The sequence below is a fragment of the Mustela erminea genome, chromosome 16 (assembly GCF_009829155.1).
Source record: "Mustela erminea isolate mMusErm1 chromosome 16, mMusErm1.Pri, whole genome shotgun sequence".
Classification (NCBI taxonomy): Eukaryota; Metazoa; Chordata; class Mammalia; order Carnivora; family Mustelidae; genus Mustela; species Mustela erminea.
In genome coordinates this window covers 82,795,749-82,812,774 of record NC_045629.1, presented here as the reverse complement: position 1 = coordinate 82,812,774, position 17,026 = coordinate 82,795,749, and the positions used below count along the sequence as shown (strand labels likewise).

General features: G+C 65.9%; 2 protein-coding genes across 10 annotated transcripts in view; one reads left to right on the top strand and one right to left on the bottom strand.

Moving 5' to 3' along the window:
- LOC116574906 (maestro heat-like repeat family member 5) overlaps positions 1-11,974 on the top strand; it is a 68,818-nt gene extending 56,844 nt beyond the window's left edge. For 2 of the 6 annotated variants that reach the window (XM_032315903.1, XM_032315899.1), the window contains 9 exons: positions 2,369-2,506; positions 2,879-2,993; positions 3,769-3,912; positions 8,824-9,000; positions 9,498-9,653; positions 10,261-10,383; positions 10,546-10,648; positions 10,886-10,960; positions 11,208-11,972. In XM_032315903.1, the coding sequence (XP_032171794.1) occupies positions 2,369-2,506; positions 2,879-2,993; positions 3,769-3,912; positions 8,824-9,000; positions 9,498-9,653; positions 10,261-10,383; positions 10,546-10,648; positions 10,886-10,960; positions 11,208-11,305 (1,129 nt within the window). In that variant the 3' untranslated portion in view covers positions 11,306-11,972. Of the gene's footprint in view, positions 1-2,368; positions 2,507-2,878; positions 2,994-3,768; positions 3,913-8,823; positions 9,001-9,497; positions 9,654-10,260; positions 10,384-10,545; positions 10,649-10,885; positions 10,961-11,207 lie in introns of all 6 variants that reach the window. The other 4 variants (XM_032315902.1, XM_032315901.1, XM_032315905.1 and 1 more) reach the window with 4 other exon arrangements.
- A 2,008-nt stretch (positions 11,975-13,982) lies between these two features.
- The window catches only part of PTP4A3 (protein tyrosine phosphatase 4A3), a 31,603-nt gene continuing 28,559 nt past the window's right edge, over positions 13,983-17,026 (bottom strand). For all 4 annotated transcript variants that reach the window (XM_032315923.1, XM_032315924.1, XM_032315925.1 and 1 more), the window contains exons 4-6: positions 15,672-15,802; positions 15,135-15,209; positions 13,983-14,222 (exon numbers count right to left, since the gene is read on the bottom strand). In XM_032315923.1, coding sequence (XP_032171814.1) covers positions 14,105-14,222; positions 15,135-15,209; positions 15,672-15,802 — 324 coding nt within the window. In that variant the 3' untranslated portion in view covers positions 13,983-14,104. The remainder of the gene's footprint in view (positions 14,223-15,134; positions 15,210-15,671; positions 15,803-17,026) is intronic.

The following is a 17,026-nucleotide window of genomic DNA, read 5'->3' as shown; positions in this document are numbered from 1 at the left end:
TCAGCACTCAGCACAGCAGCGCCCCAGCCCGCACTGATCACCAGAGATGGGTCCCTTCGCCTGGGCGCTCACAGCCCCGTGGAAATGCAGACGGGGGTCAGGGGATGGCCCGGTGATAGACGGACAGATGACACACCCCTGAGAGTCACCACCTCCACAAAGGATGACCCGGAGCACCCTCTGCCCCCGCCGTGTGGTCCCTGAGGACCAAACATCCTAGCTGAGACCCGACTGATGGTTGAAGTCTGGGGGAGCGGAGGGCAGGGAGCCTTGTGGGGGAGACACGAGGGAGGGAACAGAAAGGAGCCTCGGAGTCCGTCTCTACACCAAAACAGTGGGGAGCCACGGAGGGCTCTGTGCAGAGGGAGTGGCAGGGGCTGATCAGCACTGGGGATGGGCGGCCAGAGGGGGCGTGGACACTCCTGAGAGCGCATCTGGACTCCAGGCTGGGCCTCTTGTCTGCACGGCATTGCTGGGGACAGCAGTGGCCAGTCCTCAGGGCGTCGGCAGGTCAGAGGGACGATGCCCAGTTTGCCCTGCTCGGTGCCCACCGAGGCTTCGCGCACCTGCACCCTCCCTACTCCCCTCAGCTCGTCCCCACACGCCGTCAGGGTGGCAGGTGCGGGCGACGCAGGAGACCCTCACACGCGGAATGACGGTGGGGGTGTAAAATGGCGCAGCCGCTGCGGAAAACAAGGGGGCCGTTCCTCGAAACGTCTAACATAGAATCACTGCGCGCAGTTAGCAGCAGGAGGAGGAGGCGGTGGAGAGGAGGGTGGCCCGGCCATCCTGGGGCAGGCGTCGCTGGGAGAGGCTGGGGAGGGCAGTCCTGGAACCCGCACACCCAGGCTCGCGCTCCAGGGCCTCTGTGGACAGCTGGTCTGGGGGCTGCGTGGATTTCGGGCCACACGTGTGTCTGGGCATCGCCAGGCGTCCTGGCTGGAGGAGGTTCCAGATTTCAGGGTCCTCTGGGCATGCCGATCCACCCAAGAGTGCCCAAGTCAGCCAAACGCCGTCTTCCCAGAGCCCTGGTGTGGTTGCTGGGGCAAGGCGACCCTGCACGCGGATGGTCTGGGCGCCCACGTTCCAGGAGCTTCCAAGGGTCAACACGGAAGAGACAGCACGCTACTGCACCCTGACGTCCCCTTCTCCCGAAACTGTGGTCACTCTGGCTGAGGCCTGTGCCCTGGAAAATGCTGTTTCTCAGGGGCCTCTCTCGGGGTGACATTTGGGGTTGACGCCGCCAGGGACCGTGATGCCGTGGAACTCCGTCCCTTGACCCTATGTGTAGCTCAGAATCATGCCTGGTCCCAGCTGATGGCCTCATCCTGGGACCCGACTCACACATCCCGGGTGACTCGACCCGTCACGGGAAGCTGGGCAGATGTGACCCAGCACAGGGTGACCGGGAAGGGGGAACAGGCCACTGAGGGGGGCCGCCCTGCTATCCCGGAGCCTGTTCTGGGGCCCTGTCCCTGTGTCCTGCCTGCAGAGCCGGGGGCAGCCCTGGGCCCGTGACCAGAACATCAGGCAGGCTTGGAGCCAAGGACCGAGCTGCCCTGGCAGGACCGTGTGGCCAGGGCAGGGCCCTCGTGCCTCTGGCAGCTGACGAGCATGTGGTCAGGCCTCACTTTGTCTCTGGCATCCTTTCCTGGGTGCACACGTGTCTGGGACCAGTGGAGACTGTGTCCCCTGCATGGTGTCCGGGAGGCAATGGACACTTCCCGGGCTTCCGTGGTGCCATACGCCCAGCCCTCCTCTTTACTCCCTGCAGCACCCTCTTCGGGTTCTCAGCCCCACATTTTTTTTTTAATTTTATTTTATTTATTTGACAGAAACCACAAGTAGGCAGAGAGGCAGGCGGGGGCGGCGGGGGAACAGGCTCGCCACTGAGCAGAGATCCCGATGCGGGGCTCGATCCCAGGACCCTGGGATCATGACATGAGCCAAAGGCAGAGGCTTTAACCTACGGAGCCACCCAGGCGCCCCCTCAGCCCCACATTTAAACAGCACCATCCCCCAAGCCTCAGCCAGGACCCTCTCTACCCTGTGACACGGGACCCCCAGCCCTGTCCCCAGAGCTGCGGCCTCAGGAAGCCCTCCATGGACGCCACCGGGTGTCCCCTGAGATGCTCAGACACATGTCACACTGCCTGTGCCCCAGGCCGATCTCACAGCTTCCCACAGTGCCCCCCGCTCCTCAAGGGGTGCCCTCTGCTCTCCGGCCCCAGCCACTGACCTAGAGCCCAGGCCCGGAGGCTGAAGGGGCTCCTGCTGCCCCTCCCCCAGCACAGCTCCCACCCATACCAGGCCTCCCCCCTGCCCCAGGAGGGGCTGGCCCAGTGACGGTGCCCCCGACCCCCTGCAGCATGTCCCTGGAAGCACTGAAAAGCCTGCTGTCCACCACGGGGCACTGGCAGGACTTCGCGCTCCTGGAGCTGCAGGACGCCTGGAAGCTCTTCACCACCATCCACACCTACCCGCAGGGCGTGGGTCTCCTCGCCAGGTAGGAGTGGGGCCAGGCAGGGGCAGGGCCTGACCCAGGCCACCACCTGTCCCGGAAGCTGGGTGTACCGACCGCGGTGGCCACCAGGGTGCACCCGTGAGCACAGCCCCAAACGCTCGCGTGCGCCCCGGCACCGGGAGCCTGCGGGGACAGGAGTCAGGCCACCAGGGGCCGGCCGCTCGGCCTCCCACACATCCAGCCCAGGCCTGGAAGCCAGTGGGCGGCCAGGAGGTACAGAGGGGGACCCCACACTCCCAGCAGTGGGCACCCACTCAGACGCAGCCCCCGCTGGGCCCGGCTGTGGTGGCCGGTCGACTCCGGGCCGCACCCCCACACCCAGGCCCGGCCCCTGCCCTCCTCCCCTCGCCCCAGGGCCATGGTGCAGAACCGCTGCCAACAGATCAAGGCAGTGACCAGCCGGCTGCTGCCCAGCCTGCAGAGCAAGGAGGAGCGGGAGAGGAAGGTGGCCATCCTCATCCTCACCGAGGTACGGCCTGCGCAGGGAGAGGGGAGCCCCTCAGACACAGGCTTGTCCTCCCGCTGCCTCCGTGCCCCCATCGGGACCTTGCCTGGACGGAGGCCCCTCCGGACGGCCCCTCCTACCCCGTCCATCCCCCTTCTGGCTCCAGGGCGGTCCACAGTCTGGAGCTCCTGGCTGGGTCCCCACTTCTCAGGCTCCCGTCAGCCTGTGGCCTGGGCGAACTGTCCCCACCTCTCTCTCTCCCGGGCCCGACCCCTACAGAGCTGGTCCGTCGGGCAGACGGAGCTCAGGTCCGCCCCAGGGACTGGGAAGCCAAGAAAGCCCTGGTTAAAACAGGAGAGGCGCAGGGGTCCAGCAGGTGTTGCCCTGAGGCGAGGGCCACGGTGGGGCTCATGAGGTGGGGCTCAAAACGCCTGAAGCCCCACGCCGCTCCCCACCCCACCCACCAGCAGGAACGTCTGAGCCACCCTTCACAGGGCTCCGTGCCCAGCTGTCCCATGGGCCCAGCCACAGCCGCCCATGGGCCCCAGCCTTGCTGTGTGACGTCAGGCAAGGCCCTTCTCCCTCTGGGCCTTGGTTTCCCCAGCTGTACTTGGAAAAGTTGAACCAGCATGGAGATGGGTTTCAAACCCGTGTTAACCAAGACACCCAGAGAGTGCTGGTAATCGTCCTCCGAAAACCCCTGCTGGACCCTGGCCCTCGAGCCTGGCCCCCAGATGCAGATGGAGCTCCCTATGAGAACGTGGCAGGCCTGACCTGCCCGCCTTGGGGACGACCCCAGTTCCTCTACAGCCCCACCATGCTGGAGGTGCTCCCCAGACAGGCTGTCCAGACCACGCTGGCCCGAAGCCTCAGGGACACCAGCCCCGAGGTCCGCGTGTTGAGCCTGCAGGGCCTAGGAAACATCCTTTTCCACCCAGAGAAGGTAAGGGCCGGGGAGGGGGGTGTTGTCGCCGTCACACACCCGCCCCACCAGAGCAGCTGGTGCGTGGAGTACAGACAGGCCTACTGGGTTGGAATCCTGGCTCTGTCCCTTTCCACAGTGTAGCTGGGAACACAGGACCCCCCCCCGGGCCTCAGTGTCCTCATCTGTAGAATGGGCTTGGTGATGGCCTCTCGGCAGGGTTCTGGGAGGGGTAAAGTGTCTACTCCGCTGGGACGTGTCTCCTTCCTTACCCAGCAGAGAGACGGTGCTATTGCAGACCTCCAGGGGCCAAGGAGGGGGGTCACCAGGAGTCACCCAAGCCTGGCCCGCAGAGGGGAACTTCCCCTGAGAATCTCGGGGCCCAGCCCTCTCCTCTGCTGGTGACCCATTTCCCCATCCCCCTCCAACCCCCACATCACTGGAACAGCCCCCGTCCCATGAGGAGCAGCAGGGGGCGTTAGCAAAGAGGCAGAAGAAAAGGGCCATGACAGTGCCCCAGGCCACTGGCCGTCCCGCTGGAGCCTGATGTCACCCCTGTTGTGGGTTCCTAGGGCGCCATGCCTTGGCAGGGGACCCAGGTGACACAGCAGATTGCCAGGTCCAACCCGTCCTCACCCCAGCACTTTCCAGTCAGCACGTTTCTTCGGGACCTGGGCCTGGGTCAGTGACCATCTCAGTGACATGGGAGTGGTCACAGCACATGGTCAGGAGCGCTGTGCTGAGTCCATGCATAGACAGCGCAGGGGTCCCCTCCGGCCTTTTATCCCTGGCACGGGTATGGATGTGCCCTGGCCTCTGCAGTATAACAGAAACGTCAGGTTAGAGCGATTTTTTCACCTGATCTGGGGGTGCACAGCCTCCGCCTCCCCCAACACGCCAGGGGCTACACAAACACCCAAGAAGATGGCAAGCTGCCCAGATGCCATCTCCACTGCTGAACATCAGGACTTACAGGGCTTGTGGGAGGAAGCATCTGATGGTGGGGGCCGTAGGAGGGCCGGGCTCCCGAGACATCCTGCAGCCTCCTGCCCGTCAGCCCACTTCCCTACCACTGTGTTCTCCTGGCACGTCTCCTGACATGGCTAAGAAGAGCTCTCCATTAGGGTCACTGCTGGCAAAGCCTTTCCCTGCATGTGACACACTGTAGGTACTTAGTAAGGGAGACTTGCGCTTCTTCACTCGCCCACCCATCTACTCGTCCAGGTACCTGTACACCCACCCACCCATCCGTCCACCGTCCATCCGTCCACCCATCTGCCCATCCACTCCTCCATCTACCTACCGATTCATCCACCCACCCATTTGCCCATCTACCCACCCATCCACCCACCCACCCACCCACCCATCCATCCATCCACCCACCCATCCACCCACCCATCCACCCACCCACCCAACCACAAAATCACCCACCCACCCACCCATCCACCCACCCACCCACCCAACCACAAACCCACCTACCCACCCATCCATCCATCCACCCACCCACCCATCCACCCACCCATCCATCCACCCACCCACCCAACCACAAAATCACCCACCCACCCACCCACCCATCCACCCACCCATCCATCCACCCACCCAACCACCCAACCACCAACCCATCCACCCACCCACTCATCCACCCACCCATCCACCCACCCAACCACACATCCATCCACCCACCCATCCATCCACCCACCCACCCAACCACAAACCACCCAACCACCCATCCATCCACCCACCCAACCACCCACCCATCCACCCACCCACCCAACCACCCATCCATCCACCCACCCAACCACCCACCCATCCACCCACCCACCCACCCAACCACCAACCCACCCACCCACCCATCCACCCACCCACCCAACCACCCATCCATCCACCCACCCAACCACCCACCCATCCACCCACCCACCCACCCAACCACCAACCCACCCACCCATCCATCCACCCAACCACCCATCCATCCACCCACCCAACCACACATCCATTTGTTCCTTGGGCCCTTCATTTGTGACGTACTCTTTCATTATTTTTCATTCACTCTTTACATACTGTGCACTCACTCAGTATTCACATCTGTTCCAGCATTCATTCACTCAGTCACTCAGTCGGTGGGTCAGTTGGTGGTCCGTCCGTCATCCGTACGTCTTTCTCCAGCCATTCCTGCAGGCAGGCAGGCAGTAGGAAGTCTCCTTGTGCCTCTGTGCCCTGCACTAGGTGGGGCCCCGTGGGGAATGGAGAAGACAGGCAGGAGGGCTGCCAGAGCGGGACGGCCAGGGCCAGGGAAGGAGCATGGCTCCCAAGTGGGGTGTGGGCTGCTGGCCACCGCGGGGCTGGGGAAACAGATGGATCCAGAGCACAGCTGGCCAAGAGGCCTGCTGGAATGGGGCCAGGACCAGCTGAACTGGGCAGGGATAGAGCAGGCCCCAGGGCTGAGGGAGGATCCACAGTCCCTGCCCCCACACCAGAGAGGTGCCCTCTGCCAGGACCCACTGGACTGTTCCACTCCCCCACCCACCCACCAGTGTGCGCCGTCTCAGCCACCTGTCCACCGTCAAACACAAGCAGCACTAGCTGGGTGGTGGTCCATGTCTGAGGAGGCCAGAGGGGCAGCCCACGCAGAAGACCCAACTAAGTGTGGCTTTAACAAAACAGACGTGCGGTTTTCTCCCAGGGGCACGGACAACCCCGTCTGCAGTCTTGGGGAGAGCAGGCTCCTCCTGGATTGCTGTGCACCCCTGCTCCCAGCCCCAGGTGCTGCCCCCGTGGGAGGGTCTGCACGGCCACCACCATGCCCACCCCAGCCAGCAGCACACCCTACCCTTGGAGGCCACAACCCACAAGGGCTTCACTCCCTTCTGCTCCAGACAATGGGCCAAGTGGAGGCGCCTCGGGGAGATTCCATCTCCTGGGCACCCGCGTGGCCGCCGCAGCAGGAGTCCCCTTAGCAAGAGGCCTTGTGCTCGTTGGAGATTGTCTGAAGATCCCATCACCATAATGCTTGCTGACATATTCCACCAGAAACCGTACAAACACAGGCATGGAGTCAGGCGGCCCTCGAGGCAGCAACCCCCACCAGCCAGCCAGCAGTATCTTTGCGCAGGGCACCTGTGACCTCCCACTGCAGGACCCTTTATTGGGCCCATCCACACACAGGTCTGGGGACTTCCGTCCTCCTGGCCCAGGGCTCCCAGCTCGCTGGTCTCCCTCCCTCCTCGCTCCCAAACCGTTCTCAGCTCTGCCGGTCTCCGCTCCTGTCCCTGGCCTGGCGCTGGACCCCGCCTCATCACTCCTTCCCATTCCTCTGCCCTGTTCACCGCTCCCTTGCTGGCCTTCCCCAGTCTCTAAGTACCATCTCCTGGCCGACTGTCCCCAGATCCATATCCCAACCTCAGCCCTGGACTCAAGCAGGGACTCACTGCTCACGTCCAAGCCGGCATCTCAGACTCAGCACGTGCACCACAAACTCCTCGCCCACACCCCACCCCCGCCCAAACAGGCGCCTCCTGCAACCCTCACCTCAGCTGGAGGGGACCGCAAACCTTGGGGCCGTCCGGGCAATGAAAAAATCCCAAGCCAACCCAGAATGCACCTGTTCTTCCACTGCCCTGCCGCCCTCACTGAAGCCACCAGCATCTCCCCCAGACCACCGCACTCCCCCGTGCCTGGCCCCAACGGCCTCCCCTTCTCCTTTGCAGTGTAGACTCCCCCCAGCAGCCAGTAGGCTCCTGTCATGAGCTCTGCTCACAAACAGGGCAGGTGTGCCCCTGCCTCAGGACCTTTGCTTGTGCTGCGCCCTCTGGTGCAATGCTTTTCTGGCACCTCTGTAAGAATTCCCTCCGTGGTGACCTTCTTGGTGACACCTTCTCCTATCTACTTCCTTAAAATTAAAGTTCCGTAACCACCGCAACCCCCACAGCCTCTACCACAGCCTGCTCCCCCTCCCGCCCCCACCCTGCTTTATCCTCGCTCAGATTGCTCGCCACCCTCTAATGCTCATTGTGCTGTGTGTGCTTCGTTCATTTTCTGGATCTTCCCATTAAGCCCCATTCTGGCTGTTCCATCCACCGCCAGAACCCCAGTCCTACCTCAGCACCCTCACTGCGGGCGCTCAGAAAGAGTCAGTTGCTGTTAGCTGACTCATCGGCAGGAAAAGTTTACTATTATAAACCAAACAGCGCTCAGGAAGCCAATGACATGGCCTAAAACTTGTTTTAAAGCTGTAAAAATCACTCCGGCTTTCACACACTGTCACTGAGAAGGGGCCCGATGGCGGGAAACATCCTTTTGCTGACATCTTGCCGTCCAGACGTTCATCGGCACAGTCCGTGAGCGCCACGACTGCAAAGATGGGCAGACAGAACGGGCTGAAGATGGGCTCAGTCTTTCACAAAGTAGCGTCAATGTGGGAAGTGGTCACTGTGACGGAAGGAGCCGGGAGCTCAGTCTGTGCACACCTTGTCTCGTCCTGCCCCACAGGGGGGCCGGGCACAGGGGCGGAGACGGGGTGAGGCGGAGGAAGGGGAGGGAGGTGTCCAGCACTGGGCGAGGGGCCTTCTGGGCAACATGGCGACAGGAGAAAGAAGCAGCTGGGAGCCCACTAGCGGGGGTGGTTGATATCCCTTACCCCCAGGAGGACCCCCTCAGAGAGGAAAAGCCCCGTCCATGCCCACACAGCTCCTGGAGGGCAGACCGGAGCTAGAGCACAGGGCCCTGTGTGCAAAGCCAGGGTGGGATCACACCAAGGTTGGGGGCACAGCTCCGGCCAGGCAGCCGGGGTGGCCAGGTGCCCAGGCCAGGATGGGGGCTGGGGAGGGGCCGCGGAGGGAGGGGCCCAGGCGGTTCCAAGTGCAACGGCAGGGCCGGGGTAGGGCACAGGAGCCACCAGTCCGGCGCCCTTAGCCCAGCGGCCCCTGCCACCCCTAGGGAGGCCTGCTCTGCGGACAGCTGCCGCCCTTCCTCGACGGCTTCTTCCAGAACAGCGAGCAGGTGGCTGTGCAGCTCATGGGCACCGTGTCTGACGTGCTGCACCGCCTGGGCACACACGGCGCAGCCACCCAAAGCCTCAGGGTCGCCATCTACGCCCGCTCCTTCTTCGACGACGTGAGTGCCCCGGCGGGGGAAGCGGAGTGCCCCTACTTGTGCCCCTCCTGTGCCTACACCTGGTCCTCAAAGGCAGGGGGATCCCCAGCTGCCCTGCACCTGGGCTGGGGAGACGCCCCCAGGGGGATACCCAAGTGTGCCCCTGAGACACCCGCGCAGAGCAGGGCCGAGCCAGGCCAAGTGGCCGCCAGGTGGCGCTCGGCCCCTCTCCAAGAGGCTGAACAAGCAGCCCCCCAATCCCCACCAGCCCCTCGGCCCCGGGAGGTCGGGAAGAGACCCTGAGCGAAGAGACATGAGTTCAGGTCCTCCCGGAACGCCTGGAACCTGTCTGACAGGGGAGGCACAGCCCTGCCCCCAGGGGCTGGGAACCTGGGGAAGGGGCTCTGCAGCCAGAACTGAGCCCCATCCCCTCCGCAGGATGGGTCCCGGGCTGGGTGGGGATTGGGTTCAATCGACCCAGGCGGGTTCGGCTGTGGCTCTGAGCCCCCGCCTTGCAGGAGCGGGCTGGGATCCGGGCGGCAGCCATGGCGCTGTTCGGGGACCTGGTGGCCACCGTGGCCGGCAGGGAGCTGAGCGGCCTGCGGGCCCAGGTACACCAGAGCATGGTGCCCCTGCTCCTGCACCTGAAGGACTGCTGTCCGGCTGTTGTCAAGGTCTGCGCCCGCTGAGGGGCCTTCCCCTGGGTGGGGCTGGGGACACACCGGTGGCTGGGGAGGGGGGGCAGCGGGGACTGAGGCTCTGCCGATGGCAGTGGGGCCGCCCGAGGGCAAGGCTGCTCCCAGGGCGGCAGTGTGGACCTGGGGTGGCTTCCTGGTGGGCTGAGGTCCGCCAAGCATGCACACGCACACACACATGCAGGCACACGTGCACACACACGGCTGTGCGGTCCCTGGGGGTCTGACCCGGCCTGTTCCGCTCACGGCTGCGTCCCCAGCACCTGACACAGGCTGGGGCTCGGGTCATTCACCGAACACGGAGAAACGGTCGAGCTTCCCTGTGCACCAGCCGTGCTCTGTGCTGAGGCCAGCACGGGATCCCGGGATCCTGGCGTGGGGAAGAGGCAACAAGCGGCCAGTTCCGGAAGGCATGGGAGGAATGGGACCAGCCCGGGGCCGGAGTGAGGCTTCCCCGGGGTGCAGGGTGGGGACGGCTGGAAGCACGCCATCGGTCCTCACACCCCGCGTGAAGCTCGTCGGGGAGGGCACAGACCTCCGGCGCTCGCGCCCATGGCCGGTCTCCCTCCCGCGGCTGTCCCCGCAGCAGGCCAAGTTCGCCCTGTACCGCAGCGCCCTGCAGCTCCGGTGGAGGCTTCCGCACACCCTCTTCTGCACGCTGGCCTGGGAGCGGGGCCTCAGCACCCGCCACTTCCTCTGGACCTGCCTGGTGAGGGGCCTGGGGCGCAGGGACAGGCTGCTGTTGGCGGAGGGGGGAGGCGGGGCAGGGGACGCTGGAGCCAGGCTCTCGCAGGTGTGGCCCCAGGGCCGGCAGGGGTGAGGCGGGGCTGGGGCCCGCAGTCCCGCCCCCACAGCGCTGTCCTCCGGCCAGATGACCCGCAGCCAGGAGGAGTTCAGCATACACTTGGCGCAGGCCCTCAGCTACCTGCACAGCCAGCACCGCCACATCAAGACCTGGGCGGCGCTCTTCATAGGTGAGCCCCGGGCCGCTCCGGGCCGCTCCGGGCTCCTCCGGGCCGGCCCGCCCCAGCGCCCCGACCCTCGCCTGCCCTCCCGCCCACTGGCACCTGCCAGGCTGCTCAGGTCCGCTGGCAAGAGAGGAGGGGTGGCAGGTGAGGGGCCCCGGCCTGGCAGGACAGGCAGGAGAGGTCTGAGCCCCCACCCCACGAGCAAGCCCCTGCCACTGGCCAGCGCCGCTGTCTGTCCCCCAGGCTACACCACCTGCTACCACCCCCAGGCCGTGTCCCAGATGCTGAACAGCGTCGACACAAACCTGCTCTTCTCTAGTAAGCCACCCCAAGTCCCCGGCAGCCCTCCAACCCCACCTCCAGGGTGAGACGGGCGTTCGCACTCACGCACGCCACCCGCGGCTCCCCAGAGTGAGGGGCAAGGAACAGGTGGGGCTGGGGAGGGCAGCACCCCGGGCCTGGGAGGCAGAGGAGGTGGGGTCTGGGGAACCTCCGGCTGCCACCCCCACCCCTGCTGGAAGGACGGGACCCCGGTTCCCCCCTGACTGTGTCTCCTCCCCTGGAGCTTTCGAAGATCTCAAAAAGGACCCAGAGCCTGGCATCCGGGAATTTGCCGCCAGACAGTGCTCCTTCCTCCAGAAGGTGGCAGCCGGACCGCAGTGACCTCCACCGCCCTTCCTCAGCCTCCTGCCCCTCCCTCGTGCCCACCGACTCAGCCCTGCCCCACTCACACAGAGCTTGGTTGCATAACATTTTCCATTTGAAAGAAAGATCTAGATTCAACAAAGAAGCGTCCCACCTGTCGGCTCCCTGCCCACCACCCCGTGGCCCCAGAGGACGGAGGCAAGCTCAGGGGACACTGGCAGGCCTTGGGGACAAGGGGGCAGCCCAGGTCTCCCAGAGACAAACCGTGAAGTCCGTGCAGGGTCCTGCAAATGACAGGTTCTCTCTCCCTTCTCGGCCTTGGTCTCCCCACCTATGAAATGGGCACGTGGGTCCTTCCCTGGCCTGCTGAGGTTCCTCCTAGGGACTCACCTCCAGGCTGTCCCTCTTAGGACCCGCCAGACCAGCCGGCCCCCCGCCAGCCTTACCCGTCAGGCGCCCACACCAACCCCTCCACACCTTTGCTCAGGAAGCTCTTCCCACCCGGTGCACCTTCCCCACGCACTCCCACCTGGGGACCCCCACACCCCCCTTCTCCGAGGATGAGCCCCGGGCAGAGGGAGCCCCCACCCCGGCCCCTCCTCAGCCCTGGGGCCTGGGCCACCCGTCCCTTGCAGGGGACACGCTCCCAGGCTCTCACCCCACCCCACCCCCCAGAAACTGTAAGCCCCTCGGGGCCGGGACACCTGGGGGAGCCCCGCCCCTTGGATGGTGGGCCGAAACACTACAGCAACCTTCACAGAACACGAGTTCACAAGCCGCCTCAGATGCGTTTCATTTGGCAGAGCTGGGGGCCCCCCTCCCCCTGGGAGCCCAGAGTGGGCTGAGATCTGCAGCCGCCAGCGTATCCGTCTGTCCCTCTCTGAACAGAGCGCCAGACGAGTGACTTGGGCAGTTGCCTTTTCCCGACCCCCATCCTGTGACCCCCACGGGTGCTCCAACCCCCTGGCTGGGGCACGGGGTGTTGTGCCCTTTCAGAACGAAGGAGTGGGCTAAGAGGGTCCCCTTGGTCCAGCCTTGTGGCTGTGGTCCCTAAAAGGACCCCTAAAAGGGGGGCTTTGTCCTCCAGCCCCTGCCAGGCAGTGAGCGGGCAGGCCTCCTCCACACTGTGCTCTGGGAAGTCCGGCTCAGTGAAAGCTGGAGCTGGTGGGTCGGACCCGAAGCTGACCGAGAGCTGAGGGACGAGCCTGGCATCGGGGAGGGGCCCCACTCCCACCTAGCAGGGCGGCCGGGCTCTGTGGAGCGGGGCACAGCGAGGACGCCCCATTAACAGTGCCAGTGGTAACAGCTGCAGCAGGCCGGGAGACGGAGGGATGGGTCTGGGTCCCCATTAGCCAACTCCCAGGGCCCCAAGAAAGGGGGGGCCACACAGCGCCCCCAGGGCCCGCTGGGCAAGTGCGAGCAGAACGGACCCAGGCAGGACACCTGCCTCCAAGTGCATGACAGTGGGCCCTTCCTGGGCATGCCTCCTTCCTGCGGCAAAACAGAAGGGGTGACAAGTGGGTAGCTCAGGGAGCCCTTCCCCACACACCTCTCCCAGGCTGCGTGCAGGGTGCGGGGTGGAGAGAGGGAGGCTCGGGCCAGGGAGGTGTCGGTGGGGAGTGGCCTGACGCCGAGCCTGGAGCTGTGACTCCTAACACAGCCGCTGGGTCCCAGGGACTAGGAGAAATGCCGCTGGTGAAGGTCCCTGGGTGCTGTCCACAGCTGGGTCACAGGGCCTGGGGACAGGGGCTCTGGCACGCCCCACCCCCAACCAGGCCGGCCCTGGGCCCCCTCCTCTTGGCCGTGCCCCGCACAGGGAAAGGCCAGCCCCCCGCTCAAGGAGACCTGAGCACGGCAGTCCACACCCCCCGGCAGGCCTGGCCGTCCCTCCTGTACCATCAGGCCCACTCACCCCATGGAGCCTGGGGTCACCCTCTGCCCCTCCGGCTTCCCCTCCCTTCCTGGGGCCAATGGGATGGTGTGTCCCTCCCCCTGGAGCCAAGCTGGCCACCGCCATCTGCACCCTCCTCTGGGCCTCTAAGGCTGAAATGAAGACACTCGGTGGGGGCAGGACTGAGTGGTCCCCCCACGACACACGGGGCCCTGAGGACTTACCAAGTGAGCCCCAGCCTGTCCTGCAAGGGCCAATGCCGGGGACCCGGCCTTGCCTTCTGATGCCCCAGCGCCCCCCAAAATGGCAAGGCACCTGGGCGAGGCCCCATGCAGGTCACATGGGAGTGGGGCTGGCTCAGGCACATCAGGGACATCCCCTGTCCTGAATCTTGGGAGAGCGCGGGGACGCAGCATGGATGCCAGGGGGACCGCAGCGCAGCCGGCCGGAGGACCCCCGCCACCCGCAGGACCCCGGCCACCCGCTCCTTCCCACCGGGCCCCGCACCACACTCTCCAGGCACACACACAGCCACGGGGTCCTGCTTTATTGCCTTTGAGGGTCCAGGACGGCGGACGGTCTCCAGACCCAGTAACTGAAAGTGCCAAGGCCAGGTCGGGGCGAGAGGCCGTGGAGGGAGTAGGCCCCGTGGTTAGAAAGAACGCGTGCTCCCTGACAAACCAGCCTGAGCGGGCCCTGCGGGTGGGCAGGGGCGCCCCAACGGAGCCTCAGAGCGACGGGGCAGGGGGGCCGAGGGAAGCACGGACGGGCGCACGGAGACACGGCACAAACGGAGGAAGGAGCCAGCACAGGGCGAGCCTGAGCTGCGGACAGGGGTGCCGAGGGGCCGAGAGCCGGGAGAGAAGGCGAGCCGGCGGCAGCGAGGCGGTGGCCGCGGTCGGCGCCAAGGCCCTGGGGGCCCCGGGCTACATGACGCAGCACCGGGTCCTGTGCGCGTGCGGCTCCTTGAACCGCAGCCTCTGCCTGGGCCGGTATTTCTCCAGGTAGGTGAGCTGCTTGCTGTTGATGGCTCCACGCCGCTTCCTGGGGGGACAGGACAGGGAGGGGTCGCGGGTCGGTGCCGGGTTGGTGTCGCGCACGCCCAGCTCCCAGGACGGCCTCCACCCAAGATCCTCCCCTCCCCCACCTGCGGCCACTGCGGCTGGCCCCCTCCTCCGGGCACCCCCACGGCGCCCACCCTCCCCAGGCCCCCTTGTTGCTCGGGTACCACCCCACCCCCCGGGCCACAGGGTGGGACTTGGGCATCTCCGCAGCCCAAGAGGGAGGGAGGAGGGGGGACTCGGGTGACAGGTGATGGGACGTGTCAGGACGGCTTGGTGGCCCCTCAGGAGGTCATCCGTCCCCACCCACCCAGGCCCTGGAGCGTAGCCGTGGACTTCTCTGGCCAGTGAACCACGAGCAGAAGGGACGCATGTCAGCCAAGCCAGGCTTCCAGAGCCCCCCCGGCCCCGAGACTGGCAACACGGGAGGAGCACTGCACCCCAAGGGCCCCAGGGTCGCTGAGCGGAGCCCCCACATCACCGCAGCGAAGGGTCAGATGAGGGAGGACACGTCAGAGCTGTGCTCGCTGCTGGGGTTTGGGCCTGCCCGGTGCCACGGCCCGGTGCCACGGCCTGTCCTCGTTCCCGCAGCCACAGGCCACGGAGCCGGGAGCCACGCCTCACCCCCACATCCCAGCACCAGGAGCCACACACAGGGACCAGCCCTCACCCTGGACGGCGGCCCGGCTACGGGACCCACACGAGTGCGTCATACCCCAGCGTGAGGCTGATGGGATGGGGGACGTCTCTGAGGTCACCCTGTGGCCAGGGGTCAGGAGCACCTGCTGGCAAGACACTGGGCCCTACGGGGTGGGGAGTGCCGCGTAACGGCCCCTGAGCCCAGACCCCCAAGCGCACAGCCACCGCCCTCCGCCCACCCTCGCCGGCCACTCACTGTCGGATGAACTGGATGGCGTCTTCGTACTTCATTCCGCTCTCGATGAGAGCCAGCGCCACAAGCACTGGGGCCCTGGGGGGGACGCAAGGCTGGGTCACCACACCTCGACACCCCAGCCCCTTCCCCGGACGGGTCCCCGCGGAAGGCACAGGGCGATGCCTTCACTCTCACACCCAGCACGAGGCTCCCCCAGTGCAGCCCCGCCCCCGCGGAGGGCACAGGCCGCAGCTGAACCTGACACCTGCTGCGTGGCCCCAGGCCATGTGGTCCTTGCCCTGAAACTGGGGGTGCACTGCCCGGGTCACTCAGTCACCCCTGACGGTGGGGGGGTGGTCTGTGTCTGGGGGGCGGGCTGTCCATTCCTTCCGGCTCGAGTGCAGGGACCACGTTGCAACCCAGCAGCAGGGGGTGGGGTCAGACTTGGGGAAGGACCGTCCCTGGGGTCACGTGATGGGGGTCAGCACCCACTGCGAGAGCGCACGGACCACAGATCCCGCAGTCCGGCGAGCCCCGCCCCGTGCCCCCCCAGCTCACCGTCCCAGGCCGGCGACACAGTGAACGGCCACACAGCTGCCAGGGTCATCGCAGAACTTGGCCTTCAGCAGGCTCAGCCAGTCCTCCACCACCTTCCCCGGCGGCGGCGCCCCGTCATCAAAGGGCCAGTCCTGCGGAGGGCAGAGGCCCGTGAGGCTGGGGGGCCGGGGCCGGTCAGCCCCTGGCCCGGACAAGGTCGGCACTCTGGGAAGCACGGAGGGACCCCACGAGGGGGGAGGGACAGCAGGCCCCAGAGGGCAGAGCGCTGGCCAGGCCTGCAGTCCCCACGGCAAGGCTTCTCAGGCCTCTCCTGCTGACTTCTTCGGCCCCTTCTCCGGGAAGCCTTCCCAGAACACCCATCCTCTTCCCTCCTAAGCACAGTGAGCCCTTCGTCCTCTCCCTGCCAGCCCGCGCTGTCACTCCAGGGTCACAGCCTGACCCGCACCAACCTGAGTGTTTCTGAGGCAGCAGGCCCAAGGGGTCTGGGCAGCAAGCGTGGAGGGTACGTGCACCCTCCTGGCCCCAGCCCCCAGCCCCACCGCACAAAGCAGGCCCAGCCCGGGTACCCCCTGGGAAGGAGCGAAGGAAGGGTAGTCGGCTGAGCCACACTGTTCTGGACACTGGATTCCAGATGGTTCCTGCCGGGCCCTTCCCCAACATTCAGGGTTCATCCAGTTTAGGATTCGACCGGTTTTGGAAACTTAGCGGCACTGCCCCCCTCCCCCAGCACTCTGGAAGAGGCGAGGCGAGCCTGCAGGCTAAGCCCAGGCCAGGTCACGGCCGTGAGGGCAGAGATGCTTAAGTCCCGGCAAAGGGTGCGCAGGCAGGGCAGCAGGGAACCGGTCCAGGGCCAGAGCCCTCTGACTCCAAGGGTGAGTCCACATGGGCTCGCCATGGCTGCCGGCGAGGCGGGTCCCAGAGGGGAAGCTGATGTCCGGAGGACCTTCGGATGCTAGGCAGGCCGCCGCTGGACTCCCGGCTGCCCCCGCACTCCAAGCCTCGGGCAACCCTGCCCTACAGGGGATGTGCCACAGTCCCACAGGCGGCCGGCAGCACAGCCAACACATCCCTTGCCTGATCTCAGGTCCCCAGAGCTAGGAGACCAAGGAAACAGCTCCCAGGCTCCCTTCCCCACGGCCTCGAAGAGTGCTTCCCTGGGGATAGCCCAGGTGTGCCTGCCCGCCCCTCCCCACCACGCTGCCCACCCACGAGCCCCAAACCACAGGCAGCAAGACACAGGGAGCCCCAGCAGCCCGGCCCGAGCTGCTGGCTGGGAGCCACCAGGCCCCGTTCTTCCTCACTGCTCAGGACGCCTGTGCAGGGAGGGCTGTGGCCGTCAGAGCTCCAGCCACCGG